This window comes from Pan paniscus, chromosome 18 (genome assembly GCF_029289425.2).
Source record: "Pan paniscus chromosome 18, NHGRI_mPanPan1-v2.0_pri, whole genome shotgun sequence".
In the NCBI taxonomy this organism is placed as follows: domain Eukaryota; kingdom Metazoa; phylum Chordata; class Mammalia; order Primates; family Hominidae; genus Pan; species Pan paniscus.
In genome coordinates, this window is record NC_073267.2 from 56,806,050 (window position 1) to 56,821,495 (window position 15,446).

A 15,446-nucleotide genomic window follows, 5' to 3' on the forward strand; every position below is an offset into this window, starting at 1 on the left:
TCATATTTTTGAGATGGATGACTTGGGAGAGTGGTCAAAGAGTATAAAAATTCTAAAAATAATATGTGAAAACCACAGGGAGCAGATGGAGAAGATTCACTATCAAAACACATGGTTCTAAAAGCAAACAGCATATACTAGTAGGTCACTGTTGGTGACCATTATTGAAGATGATAACATATTTTAAAATTTAAACTAATGCAGATGAAGAAGGAGTGTATAGTGTTTAAGGTAAGGATACAGCTTGTGAGACAGAGCCAAAGATCATGTCCCAGCTCTGCCACTCCCTCCCTAGCTATGTGCCCTTGGTCAAGTTTCTTAACTTCTGTGAACCCCTATTACCACATTCTATAATGTGGCTAAATAATATTGTTCACCTCAGAAAGGTTTGGAAAGATTACTTGAGATAAATGTAAAATATTTTCTATAAAATAGTTTCTGCCAAAAATAACTATTTTTGAGCATTATGAAAAAGAAGCAAAGAGACATTTGCAATATACAAAACTTGTAAATCCTTTCAATGTCACTGATTAACAAAAACTTGAAAGCTTTCTCTTGATTAAATTCAACATATATTAGTTACAGAGGGTGATGTGATGATAGGCAGGGGCAAGTTAAATACAGAGAATGTCCACTTGTCTGTGTGTAACAAGGACTAAAAGGGAACTAACTGTCTTGCTACTAGGGAACTGAACAGGAAAATAGGATTGCTTTGTGAGAGAGTCGGAGGGAATGGATTGCTGTGAATAAGTGATAAGTAGTAAAGGGCACTTTCATCCATTCAGTCACTATCCATCCATCACCCACCATTCATTCAACCCATCAATTCATTATTCAGCTCTTCATTGGGTTAAGGTTAAGCACAGAAAAGCTGTGTACATGCCTACATCCAAGAAGCACAACTATGACTTATCAATGAATGGGGCATTTACACAGAGTGAAAATGTGGAGTTACGGAGGGGAAAATATGGGGTTGAAATGGAAGTCAGACGTGTTTGAAAACAGGGCAGGATATTTTCTGCCTAGGAGTGGCATTAGGCTCTTCATAATGAGCTTCTATGCCACTCTGACTCATGGCAGGGAATTCCTCTCAGGTGTAATGCGCCATAGAGAAATAAATCTCACCATCTTTTGGTCCTTCCTAGCTATATGTATCTGTAAGGTCTAACAATAGCCAAGTTATCTGCAATAATCACTTTCATAGTACTGTTGCAATTAAAAAAAAAAAGAAAGAGCTATGCATAGTTAACAGAACAGTTTCATGGGGTGCTCCATTTATCATAGATCAATTATATTAACTAGGGTAGGCTTAGAGTGACAAATATTCCAATTAATTTGTGGGTTATATTAGAAAGTATTAAACATACCATCTATTAAATTACAAAATAGCAATATAATAATGTAAAATACAACATTATCCCGTAGCATTTTTAAGTATGCTAAATTTAATATTGAAAAGGCTGAGTATACATTCATAATACCATTCATCATTAAAAAAATTAAATGCGGCTGGGCGCAGTGGCTCACGCCTGTAATCCCACCACTTTGGGAGGAGGCTGAGGTGGGCGGATCGTGAGGTCAGGAGATCAAGACCAACCTGGCTAACATGGTGAAACCCCGTCTCTACTAAAAATACAAAACAATTAGCTGGGCATGGTGGCGGGCACCTGTAGTCCCAGCGACCCGGGAGGCTGAGGCAGAAGAATGGCGTGAACCTGGGAGGTGGAGCTTTCAGTGAGCTGAGATCATGCCACCGCACTCCAGCTTAGGTGACAGAGCAAGACTCTGTCTCAAAAAAAAAATAAAAAATAAAAAATAAATAAATTAAATGCAATGCACAGTACAGTCTTGAGAATACAATATGTCAGAGGTATATTTAGGAAAAAAACACTCTTACCTAGAAAGGCATGAATTTACTATACGCAAACCTGTACAAAATGGCTCCAGGGATATAGAGTCCTAGTTTTTCCTCATATTTGTATACCTTAAAAGAAACTAATATAGCCTAGTCTGCTTTAGATGTTGAATATGCATAAAGTCAAGACTATGAAGCAGCCATTTTATAATTTTTATATAAATTATGATTTCCAATCAAAAAGCATTCAAAATATTTATCAGAATCACATCTGGCATCCATGACTCACCAAGATAGATGCCTCAGAGAAGTCTTTGCTACAAGGTAGAAACTCAGGAACTAATCACTTTTGCTGTGGTAACTATTGCACTGCAATCATCACAGACATGGAATGAAAAGGAAATACTAATGACCTGGGTTTATTATTTGTTTGAGAGAGTATTGCAAATATTAGAAGAGTACTCTAAGAACACCTCACCACTTTGGGTGCTTTGTGGCAATGAGTGCACATAAAATATTTGTTTTACCAAAAATTTCTAACAGCATTGTCCTTTTTTGATGGGATAGGAGCGGAGTAGGCTGAGGGAGACAAAGGTCCCGCAGGTTAGAGGGAGAACTGTTTTAACTGATTATGATGACTTCGAATACATGGAAACAGAATTGGCACTATAAAAAAACAAAAGGATATTAAGAAGCTGTACAAATACAGTTGTCTATTTAAATGCTAAATAACAGTAAATACTGTAGATAATGTATGTTGTTATCTACTGGTCAGAATTCATGAATTAGAAAATGTAAATAGGAAGACTAAGAATTAACAATTTATAAGGATCCAGGATGTCTCCTACTGAAATCAGCACCCATGCATTTTAGATTCAGAACAATTTTTAATCACTTAACTTTAATCAAAATAAGCAAAAGTAATGATATGTTAATCTTTATCATATGAATGAATCTCAGAAGTTCTGGTTTAGGATTATAGTTGAAGGTCTTAATATTTCCTAAACTTAATTCTTAAAAACCATTTATAATATTTTAAAATTTTCAATGTTAATACTGAATAGTTAATATCCAATTGAATAGAGTATTTTTCATTTAATTAAATAATTCATTTAATATTATTCATTAGTATTTATAATGTGACTGGCACTGCTATAGGCTTGAGAGATATAATGGTGGACAAAATACACCAATGGAGTTCTGGTGAGGGCAAATGAGTAGAATGAATACCATGTCAGCAATAGTCTGCAATGGAGAAAAATAAAGCAGGAAAGCAGGGCAGAAGTGCTGGGGGTGGGGTTTACAGTTTTAAATAGAGTGGTCAGGGAAGGCCTCCAGGAGAGGGTGATGTGGCAAAACCAGAAGGTGGTATGGGGGTGAGTCATGAGGAATATCATGCAGAGGGATAAGCAAGGGCAAAGGCCTCAGGAGGGACAATCTGCAGAACACCAAGGAGGCAATGTGACTGGAGCACAGGTGCATTTATAATGTTAGAAACAAAGGCAGGATGCTTTGCACATGCGCTCCTTCATTTATCCATTATCTGTCTTCTAAATGGCAGTTAAACAAGGACATGTGAATATCCAACTCTGTGTCTCTCCAGAGCTTTTATCTCCCATTTGTATTTCATTTTGTCTTCTAACAGACATCTCAAACTTAACATGTCCCAAACAGAACTATCAATTAACAGAACTCCAGAGTTCCTCTTCCTACTCCTTTCCTACCTCATCAAATGGCGCCGAGTTGTTCAAACCAAAAATCTAGAAATCAGTCTTCTTTTTCTCTTCCCCTCAACATCTAATCCATCAGCATTTCTTGTCAACTTTGTCTCCAACATGTCCTAAATAAGACTACTTCTATCCATTTCCTGGTGGTTTCCCTGGTCCAAGTCCCCATAGCTTTTCCCTCTTAACTAGTCTCCTTGAAGTTTCCAGTTACATTTAGAATAAAATCCAAACTCCTTGTTACCTTTGTCCACAAAGCACTACAAGACCTGGCCAAGTGCCAGCCTTCTTTTTGTTCCTTGAACATCAAGCTTACTTTTGCCTTAGAATCTTCACTTATGTGTTCCGTCTGCATGGAGCATTTTCCCCAAAAACCTTCTACAACTTCACTCAAGTCTCAGATCAGATGTAACCTCCAACGAGCTACTTAAAATAGCCCTTCTCATTTCCTATTAGAGCCCTTTGTTTAATTCCCTCAGAGCTCTTACAACTTTCTAATAATTCCTTATTAATTTAATTGTTTTTGTCTTTCTTCCCTCAATAGAATTTAAACTTCATGAGAATAGGGTTTTTGTATGCTTGACGCTTGGCTATATGCCAAGCATATAATACACAGCCAGTCCAAATAGTAGGAACTCTAAAACTATTTTTTGAATTCATTAACCAATGCCTTGTACACAATAAAAATATTTCATTATAAAACAGAAAGGCAACTAAATGGAAGGAAAACGAATTGCTCCACAATTTTAAAGAATAAACAGACTGAACTATTTGACTAAATCCTATGTATGTACCATACAATTCGAAGAATATCAAAGTATTATAATGCAGCACTTAAATCTAATTTGCCCATATTATACATATTAATGTACTCTATATTTGTATTTACTGGATAATTTCTGACTGGCAATGACAGTGATATGGTACAGTAGTACATTTGAGAGAGAATATCTGCAACTTCAAACATTTCTCTGTTTTATTGATTTTTTGACTAGTGTTCAATGTCCCTTTTTAATGAAAAGGGCTACTTAACAAAACAGCAGCCAATTTTCAACTATAAGATACAAATAAACAAACAAGAGTGCCATTAATGTAAGACTGTGGACCAAAAGCCAATCTTAAATGATTTACATAATAAGACCAAGTCAGAAAGCATAGCACCCAGAACTTTCTGCTTTCTAGCTTCTTTTATAATATAATCATCACCTGTTTATTTGAAGGCATTTGATTTTTAAAATTCTTTTGTGAGAGAGAATATGAACATTCAATTACCAATTAGCATTCAGACTAAATATAAAATTTACATTTCCACACACGGCGCATCTGATTTACTTTCCAGATCAAACATGAACAAGAAACAATTTTAATTTGTCAGATGGTTACTGAATACACCTAGCCATAAAACAAAGGAAGCATAATTGCTATAAATGCTTTGAAATCAGCTCCACGATGGTTAATTTAGAATTAACATCTGAATCTTTACCAAATATTATAAGGCTTCACAAAACAACTTTAATGTGGGGTGTCCCTGCCTTTCTCCTTTACTTTACTAAATGTCATTGATTACTGTGCTAGGTACTGGGTGTACTCATTGAATCATATTTGGGGTTAACCATCAATGACACTATCTTTAAGTTGTTCAAGATTTTCTAGTATGTTCATAACTTTCACGAATGACAGTTTTCCATTTTCATTAGTTCCTTTATTTTTTATAGGATTATTTAGATCTGACTGAAAATTCCAAGGCCCAATTCATCATGCCCAGTATTCTCCCTTTACTTGAAGAAGAAAGTGTGATCTCCTTCTGAAGATGTGATACACAGCAGTTAGCATGAGATCTGTATAATTTATAAATAAATTTATATGACATTTACAATAATTCAATCTATAAAAAATGCTAACATTCTGTATAAGGTTTCTGTTTTCCCTTCAGTTTTATAGCTTTTATTGATTTCCACTACATCTAGTATTACATACAAAATTGATACCCATTTTCTCTGTCTAATTTCTATTGACTTTTTGTCCTATATAATTTAATAAGAGATAACACCTTATAGGAATTCTAGAATTTGATATTCAGAGCCTACGTAGAAAGAGACTCAAGATTAAAATACAGTTTAAAAGGAAGATATAGTAGGGCAAGACAGAAAACATGTCTTCTAGAAGATACACCTTCCTTGATTATTTCTTAGCTATGAGAGACATTTATGGGTTGCAGATGTTCCAAATATGAGACCAGGGCCCAGAACCTCATCTGACACTTACCAGTAGCAGCAAGTATTTATTGGGTAATTTCTATGACTCAGGGACTGCTCTAAGAATTCTGCAAATGATAACTTTTGGGCCACTAATAGCCTGCTAAAATGAAAATCTAAAGGTCTTTTCTTGGTCTTCTTTTGCGTTATATTTTAGTATCTGCCGATAGTTTCTGACCACCTTTTAGCACCCATTTTTCTACCTCCTTAGCCCTCTGTCAATCTCCATTTTACACCTTCTTGTTTGGAGGGCTCATCTCAGTCCTGACCTCTTCCCTCTTAAAGGGCTCTCACACCTGCCTTGGCTTTTTCCCTCATCTTAGGTCTGCTAAATGTGATGGCTTTGTTGTCTTTACAGCACGATTAATGTGATAACATTAAAGCAGCTCAGTACCCAATCCAGCTCCCTCTCCTGATTTACCTATCTTTGTGAATAGTATCGCCTTTTTAGGTAATTCAGAGTCAATTTTTTACTTTTTACTCTCTCTAGTGTCAAACTAATCAGCAAATTTACTGATTCCCTCCACATACTGATGTAGTCCAGCTCCGGCTCTCACCACCTCATGCCCTGACCTGTCTCCTGAGTGGTTTCCACCTTTAGAAAATACTGCATTTTAAGACTGTTTAAATCTGCCTCTCTTTTAACATCAAAATCTCAGGCACTTCAGAGGTTCTAATAATCTTCCTCTGAACTCCTACTGCATGCTCAAGAAGCATTACATTATGCATATCCCACCAGACCAGAAGATTTTGTTCAACTTTACTTTCTGAAGTTAATAAAAAAGGTATTAACAAAGAGATGTTCAAAATTGTTCTACTATTTCCCATCACTTCTACAGAATAAAATCAACATTTGTTCATCTGTTATTCATTTGGTAATCCAATGGATTCCCAGGCCATTTATTATGCTTCTATATTTTTACAGAAACTGTCGATTCAACTCAAAGTGGTTTATTCACTAGTCACTAACCAAACCATTTTTATGTCTCCACATATTTTTAGCCAAAGTCCAGTACAAAATCTCACCACTTCCATGAGGCTTTTGTACCCTTTCTCAGCTTAGGATAATGTATGTTTCCACAAGACTTATTAGCACTTTTTCCATGGCATTAATTTCATAATCAACAATGAAATGCAGTTTGGTTTCTCTTATATTGTGGCAGTTACTTGTTGCTTTACTCTTGTATTTTTTTTTAACATATTCATATTCTGTCTTCCCAACTGGACTATAAATTTCTTTCTTTCTTTTTTATTTATTTATTTATTTTTTGAGAGGGGGTCTCACTCTGTCCACCCAGGTTGGAGTGCAGTGGCATGATCACTGTTCACTGCAACGTCTGCCTCCCAGGCTCAAGTGATCCTCCCACATCAGTCTCCTGAGTAGCCTGGACCACAGGCTTGTGCCACCACGTCCAGCTAATTTTTTTGTATTTTTGGTAGAGATGGGGTTTCATCATGTTGCCCAGGCTGGTGTCAAACTCCTGAGCTCAAGTGATCCTCCCGCCTCAGCCTCCCAAAGTGTTGGCATTACAGGTGTGAACTATTGCACCAGGCCTGTAAAATTCCTAAAGACAAGGATGTTACCTTTAAAATCAGTTTTCTTACATAGTATTCAGCACAATATTTAAAGCATAATAGAAGTTTAATTTTTTTCAGAGGTCTAACTTTTACATTTTATTTGGTGTTAAAGACCCTGTGAAACTACACAACCTCTTCTTTCATTCTTTAAAAAAATTTTTTTTAGAGATGAGGTCTCACTTGTGTTGCCTAGGCTAGAGTGCAGTGGCTTGACCACAGCTCACTGCAGCCTTGACCCCCTGTGCTCAAGCAATTCTCCTGCCTCAGCCCCGAGAAGCTGAGACTACAGGTACAAACCACCACACCCAGCCATACATGACCTTTTCTAAATGAGTCGTTCATGCCACTCAGAAAATAGTATCAATTTTACATGAACTCAAAAGTTCTATGATAAAAATAACACTTTTTTTACTGGGCAGTAAGTATATACTTTGGTTTATTTCTTGCCATTGTTGACTACTACTTCTCTATAATTTACTTTTTTGCTATTAAATTAACATATTATTCTAGCCACATAACAAAATTTGGAAAATAGGGAATAAGATAATCTATTTTCCTACTTTAACAAAACCATTATTACCCTTTGGCTCTGTTCCTTTCTAGTCATCTCTTTTTTTTTAGACAAGTGAGCTGGGAGCCATTTAAACACTTCTCTTTGGTACAGACTTCTTGTTACTTACATCACTTATTTAAGCATGTGCACTCTTTATCAACTGAATGGTAAATTTCTTGAATCATGCTGACTTCCTGGCTGTCAGTCACTTCCCTTGTTTTGGTTCAAAGGAAGTAGGTGGAAAGGAAGATGGAGGGCTGGATGCAATTCACAAACATATTCAAATGTACACTTTTCACAGGAAAAATGCATATTTTTGATATGTTAATATTCATATTTTTGGACCCAGCAGTCTTTTTTGCCAATATTCAACTAAAAATACATGAACTTTTAAAAAGCCAATGTGTGATATTTATTAAAAGTGTACTATTAAAAAAGTTTACTGATGAACTACCCAAAGCTATTAAAAACACGGAGCAATAGATATGTTTCTTAATTTGACTGTGTCTTATAATCTGCACATCTTAAAAACACTAACATGCAAACGTTTATGTTTAGCAAAATTGTAAAAAATCCTCAAAGTAAAGCTACTAATAATTCTGTTAAAAGTAAGGCATTTTATGATATAAAACACACAATCATAAAAGATATAACTTTAATTTGGAGTTTTTAACCAGGGCTTAAGGGGGTCAGAGAGATCTCTGTACTCCCTGAAAATTATATAGTACATACACACTTTTTTCCTAAAGAGAGACTTGCAGATAGAGCTGTTATTAATCTAGCTAATCAAATTAGCCAGCAAATTCCAAAAAATAACGTCATGTGTTCTATCACTTGACTATTGGCATTAAAAACCGTAAAGGCAACAGAAATTTACTTAAAATTAACATAATATTCAATATAACTAAAATACAGGACAACATAGAGATTCATGTTAAAATTTCCATGATATGACATTATCAAACCTCCTGGTTTAGCTGTGTTGGGATACATCCATATGACACTGAACAGTGACTTGATTTAGTCAGCTGCATACAGAGCAGCAGAGGCAACAAGAACAAAAAACATGTAAGTCCAATGAATAGACTCAAACTACAATTTGAGATGAGGTTCCACTATGTTGCCCAGGATGGACTTAAACTCCTGAGCTCAAACAGTCCTACCAAGTAGCTCGGGCTATAGGCGAGAGCCACTGTACCCAGCTCAAACTCTAACTTCTTGTGCTCTTGCTATAAGCCTGTCACTGTGCTTCATTTACATTGTGCTATTTATAATAGCCTTTAGAGGTGGATATTACTGTCATTCCCATTTTATATATGAAGAAGCTGAGGTATCTGAACATGGTGATGTCTCATCTACATTTTGAGGAAAGCCTACGGTGGTTTATTGGCATAATGAAGGATCAGCGGGATGGGAACAAGCACTGAACAGCTTTTAGGTGGGGCAGACCACTTTCCCATCTCATACAATTACTCTGACAAATGATAAAAAGAGCCACATATGCTTTGGAAGTTCCTGACCAATGTGAACTTGATTGTGCAGAATCTTACGGAAAGCAGAAATTCATATGTCCTCTTTTGGGTAATTCATAATAGACATTACTCTGCTTTAAAATTAAGTTGTAAATAAAAATGGCTTTTAGTATTGGTTTTAAGAGGTCAGATTAACTCCTTCACTTCTATTTGTTCCATATGTTGTATATACGTGAAGAATTTACGGTAATTAATACCTGGTATTCTCTAGAAAAAGTCTCAGATTTTCTTGTTTTGCATATTACTTCTGCAAACAGTATCAAACTATTTTTTAAACACATCATAAATTTCTCCTTATTTCATTAAGGAATTGACATGTCACGTATGATACTATTATGGAATAGGCATCTTTTGAAGCTATAATAGCTCTGAAGACCCTGGAGTTATTTCCTGCTATGGGGAATTAATATAAATAGAACAGAAAGAAGGAGAGAATTGGAAAGGCAAAAGCCTTTTTTTTTTTTTTTTTTTTTTTTACCAAATCTTACCAAAGTCTGCAAATGCTGACTGTCCAACCACCATCATATTTTGAGGTTTTTCCAATATAGTACTGACAGAGAAGTTTCCATCCTGTTAAATGAAGAAAACTTTGAATTAGACCATCTTAATCCACTCATTTGTTAAGTGTAAAACAAAGCATTCTAACTGAACTGGGGAAATAAATAACTTCAGTATTTTGTTGTATTGCACAAAAATTATTCCAATCTCCTGTTTCACTTTTATTTTGAAGCTAAGGAAACTCCTGCGAGTTGAGGAAGAAAATATGAATCTGGCATGCTTTCCTTGCTGTCAATTCTAGTATCTTTTACCAAATCATCACCATAATTTCAGAGAGTAATAATTTCAAGTACTGTGGAAGGCTTTGGAAATATAAAGAATTATAAAACTAGTTCCTATCCTCAAAGAGCTTACAGTCCAGTTGGGAGATAGAATATAAGTCAGAAAAATAGGATTTCTGACGGTAACACATAATTAGTATAAGTACAAAGACATGTTTTGCAGATTTTAAGGGAAGAAGATTCTGTTGGGGACAATTAAGAAAAGATATTGAAATGAGAGGAGAATTTCATTGATCCTTAAAGGGCCAATCCATCAACTCAAGTTTACATATCAATGAGAAGAGAAGCAAAGGATTGCAACAGCAGCCATGTGCTGACTGAGAAGCAGAGGTGCCTAAGCTAAATAGAAAAGGAGAGCTTATCAGCGATCCTTTGTTTCACTCACTCTTTCCAAACAAAAACAGCACACATCTGATTACCAAAAATAATATGCATTTCTTTAAATTACTGCCTTTCCCTTCTTAATTTTAGATTATTACACAAGAAAAAGAAATCAAAACAATGAATTTGAAATTCTGAGCTCTCAGGTTTGTACAGAGTTCTTCTTATCACTGACCTCTCTATTTTCTGTTTGAGATACTGACTCTGATTCCTACATACTGTATACAGGGTATCTGTATACTTTAAAATGAGTTTTTCCTTCTTTGCTCCTCTAAGGATACTTTAGATCTGTCTGAATGAAAAAACGAGCACTGGTTTTCTCCCTTATGCTCTCTCACAAGAATCAACAGACATAAGAGTTCTGTGACTAAATGTGGGGGACTTCTCCCCACCATAAACAAGCAATCATTTCTGCAGTGGATACCACCTGGCTGTCCTCTAATTCCACAGGTTGAGGGCTCAGTCCCTCAAATTACCCTAGACACCAGTCCAAAGTTTGGACCTCCAGTATTTCTGCCTGACCAGCTTCAAGTTGGGACTCACACCACCCCCTCTTTGGATTCACAGCTGGAGTGGCTCGCAGAACTCTGGGAAACATATTTACTGAGTTATTATAGAGGATATTACAAAGGATACAGATGAAGAGATGAGTAGGGCGAGGTATGGAAGGGTCACAGAGCTTCCATGCCCTCTCTGGGCACTCCAACCTCCAGGAACTTCCACCTGTTCAGCTATCAGGAAGCTCTCAGAACCTAGTTCTTTTAGGTTTTTATGATGGTTTCATTATGTAGGCATGATTGGTTAAACCGCTGGCCATTGGTGATTATTTTAACCTTCAGACTCTCCCCCATTCCTGGAGGTTGTGGGAAAGGGCTAAAAGTCCCAATCCTCTAATCATGTCTTGGTCATTCTGGTGACCAGTCACATTCTGAAGTTATTTTGGGGTTGCCATCCACCAATCAACTCATTAGAATACAAACAGACATCCCTTTGGAGATTCTAGGTCTTTCAGAAGTTCTATGTTAGGAAATGGGGACTAACGCCAAATTTGTATTTCATATTATCACAATCTGCAAGTTGGTTTCTTAAGAAATCACTGCTGATCTTTACAGAGAAATGCTATAACAAAAGCACAAAACCCAAATGCTTGAGGACCATGAGTAAGGAAATAAGATTTTTCATGTGACAAGCAATGTTCCAACCACTTTAACACTCCATTGTCCCTGTGCAGAAACATGTTTCCCCTCCCATTATTAAAGCATCTGATGTATTTTTCAATGATTTTCTATAGACATCTTATTTAGTAAGGGTATTAAGCCTTAGGCTTTCCCTCCAGTCTTACCTAGAACCTGAAACTGCACTAGAGATGTGTCATAGTTGCCAAATCCCTAGCTGAAGTGTCAAGTGCTTTTTCATTTTAGAAAGATCACACCATTGGCCCGGCGCAGTGGCTCATGACTGTAATCCCAGCACTTTGGGAGGTCGAGGCGGGCGGATCAGGTCAGGAGATGAAGACCATCCTGGCTAACACGGTGAAACCCCGTCTCTACTAAAAATACAAAAAATTAGCCGGGCATGTTGGCGGGTGCCTGTAGTCCCAGATACTCAGGAGGCTAAGGCAGAAGAATGGTGTGAACCCAGGAGGCGGAGCTTGCAGTAAGCCGAGATTGCACCACTGCACTCCAGCCTGGGTGACAGAGCGAGACTCCGTCTCAATAAAAAAAAAAAAAAAAAAAAAAAATCACAGCATTGGCCGGGCATGGTGGCTCACACTTGCAATCCCAGCACTTTGGAAGGCTGAGGCACGCAGATCACTTGAGGTTAGGAGATCAAGACCAGCCTGGCCAACATGATGAAACCCCATCTCTACTAAAAATACAAAAAAAATTAGCTGGGTATGGTAGTGCACACCTGTAATCCCAGCTACTAGGGAGGCTGAGGCAGGAGAATCACGTGAACCTGGGAGGTGGAGCAAGCAAGTCAGCCAAGACTGAGTCACTGTACTCCAGCCTGGGTGACAGAGCAAGACTCCATCTCAAAAAAAAAAAAAAAAAAAAAGATCACAGCATTCAGCAGTGTGTAGAGTGGATAGAATGTTTCATGAATGAATGGAAAAATCTCTCTTAAAATATATCAGCCTTCTATGAGATAAAGCTGAATATCAACTCAATATACTAACTGAAGTGAACAAATTACCCCACTGAAGGTCTATGAATTTTGGTAAATATATCTAGAAATATATAGATATAACCTCATGATTTATCTCTATCAAGAAATATTGAAGTAACAGCCTTCCATGTCTTCTAAGATGCCACTTTCACACTGAGCATCAATAGAAGAGCGATGCCCACTTCCAATTGCTGGAGGAAAAGAATACATTCTGGCCATAGTGAGAGTAAGCAGAACACATTAGACATGTGACAGAGTTGGGGGAAAAGACAACACTTTATTAGACAACTTTTCCATTATTATCATCACTTGTTCTTTACTTTGCTTAGCAGTATAAACATATATAACTTCATTTCCATTCAGATTACTTACATATTTAATATGTAATGAAATGATTTAATAAACTGCATCATCAATATATTTTATCTCAATAGATAATACATTTTAAAGTGCAGCATAACTATGCTCATTTTCAAAGATGAAGCTGCTCGGTAGCTATTAATGAGGCAGGAGAAACATGATCAATACTGTTTTTCATTTTGAACATATTCTGGGAGAACAGTCTGGTGCAAAGAACACTAGAATTGGAGTAAGGTGAGGTGGGTTCCAGTCCTTTTTCATTAAAAAGTTATGTCACTTTGGGACAGCCACTCATCGTTCTAGGCTTCAGTTCTTCAGTTGTTAGAAGGGATTAAACATACTGTCTACTTGCAGGGTTCTGGAGAGGTCAAATGGAATGAAAGACAACAGTGTTCTGCAAAATGCAATGTATCAGGCACCTATATGGTACTGTCATAATGGCAGTCCTGTGCTTATGATCTGCAAGTACTTTTTTCACAGGATGCCATTTGGTACTCATTTACTCCATGGTCTGACTCTCTCTTTTACTTTTGGATTGGAATCTCCACCTATTTGTATATTTATGTTCTTTAGTATGAGAGTAATTTTGTTATGAAACAAACAATACTACTTTTTTTTATACTGTACTATTTTTTAAAAACTGATAAATAATAATTATACATACTCATGGGGCACACAGTGATGTTGTGATACTTGTATAGTGATTGGATCAGAGTTTTTAGCATATCGATCATCTCAAACATTTATCATTTCTTACTATTCAGAATATTCAATATCCTCCTTTTTTTTTTTTTTTGAGATGGAGTCTTGCTGTGTTGCGCAGGCTGGAGGGCAGTGGCGCGATCTTGGCTCACTGCAACTCCGCTTCCTGGGTTCATGCCATTCTCCTGCTTCAGCCTCTCGAGTAGCTGGGACTACACACACCTGCCACCACTCCCGGCTAACTTTTTTTGTGTTTTTAGTATGGATGGGGTTTCACCGTGTTAACCAGGATGGTCTTAATCTCCTGACCTCGTGATCCACCCGCCTTGGCCTTCCAAAGTGTTGGGATTACAGGCATTAGCTACTGTGCCTGGCCTCAATATCCTCCTTCTAATAGCGGCAGGAGGCAGACAAATTCCTAGGCAAATAGGGATGGGTCCCCAGTGAAACCTGACCTTCAAACCAAAGAAAAACTAAAGCCTGAAACCAAGCAGCCAGTTCCGGGTAAAGTCCCCAACCGGAGTGAGAACTTCCTTGATGCCTCTTAGACAATAAAATGGTGCTTTTCCCAGGCCGCCATGGACCAATCCACATGCACTATCCCCATTCTGAGCCCATAAAAACCCCAGACCCAGCCACACATGGGGATTCCCTGCTTTTGGGCAGGGGCTTCCCACTTCAGGTCCCCTGTCCACTGAGAGCTATTCTGTTGCTAAATAAAACTCTTCTCCACCTTGCTCAATCTCTGGTTGTCCACTGTAACACCCCCTTTAGGGCTCTGCAGTTGCTGGTGTCTCCAAGTTTTTAGATGCCACTATGCTCCAGTTGTCCAAACGCTGGCGCCTAAGTCAGAAGCTGCTTGTAGTATGCCTGGTTGAGCCTCAGCCTTGCATGGAGTTGGCGCCTGGGGCAGCTGCCCTGCACTTGCTTGCTTATACACCCCTCATCACGCAGTGCCTGGCTTGCCCACAGTGGGTGTGAGATTAGGACTGGTAGTGCGAGCCAAACACAGCCTGCCGGGTCGAGATGGCAGAGCCAGCCCAGTGGTTGTAAGTGAAACTTGAGCAGAGGCCCCACCAGCGGTGGAGGTCTCTAGCTGGCGAAGTGGCACTGTAAGAATCCTGTGTCAATTCCAGGTATTTGAAACTATATATTATTGTTAATCGCAGTCATCCTGTCAACTGCAGTGCTATGAAACACTAGAAATTATTCCTAGTTAGCTGCAATTTTGGATCCTTTGACTGCAGCATTTCTTACTGTGATGTTCTTACCGATCTGCACTGTTTCCCTGCAATCCAAAATTCAACGAACTCACTAGGGGCTTCTGTTGCAGTCATCTCTTTACCTTTTCTTTTCTGAGTTGGTTTCTGGAATTACTGTGTACTAATTTCAACGACTTAAGGGTAGAAGGTTTAGAAACAGATTTCCTAGCTCAACTCTCAGCTCCACTGTTTGCTAGCCATGAGGCAGGAATAAGTTAGTCCTTCTTTAAGCATTC

The 15,446-nt window shown here is 37.7% G+C and overlaps 1 protein-coding gene across 1 annotated transcript in view; it reads right to left on the reverse strand.

The window, feature by feature from the left end:
* ITFG1 (integrin alpha FG-GAP repeat containing 1) overlaps positions 1 to 15,446 on the reverse strand; it is a 302,379-nt gene that overhangs the window by 194,135 nt on the left and 92,798 nt on the right. Inside the window, exon 8 of the mRNA XM_003819828.5 lies at positions 9,986 to 10,067. Within this exon, the coding sequence (XP_003819876.3) occupies positions 9,986 to 10,067 (82 nt within the window). The remainder of the gene's footprint in view (positions 1 to 9,985; positions 10,068 to 15,446) is intronic.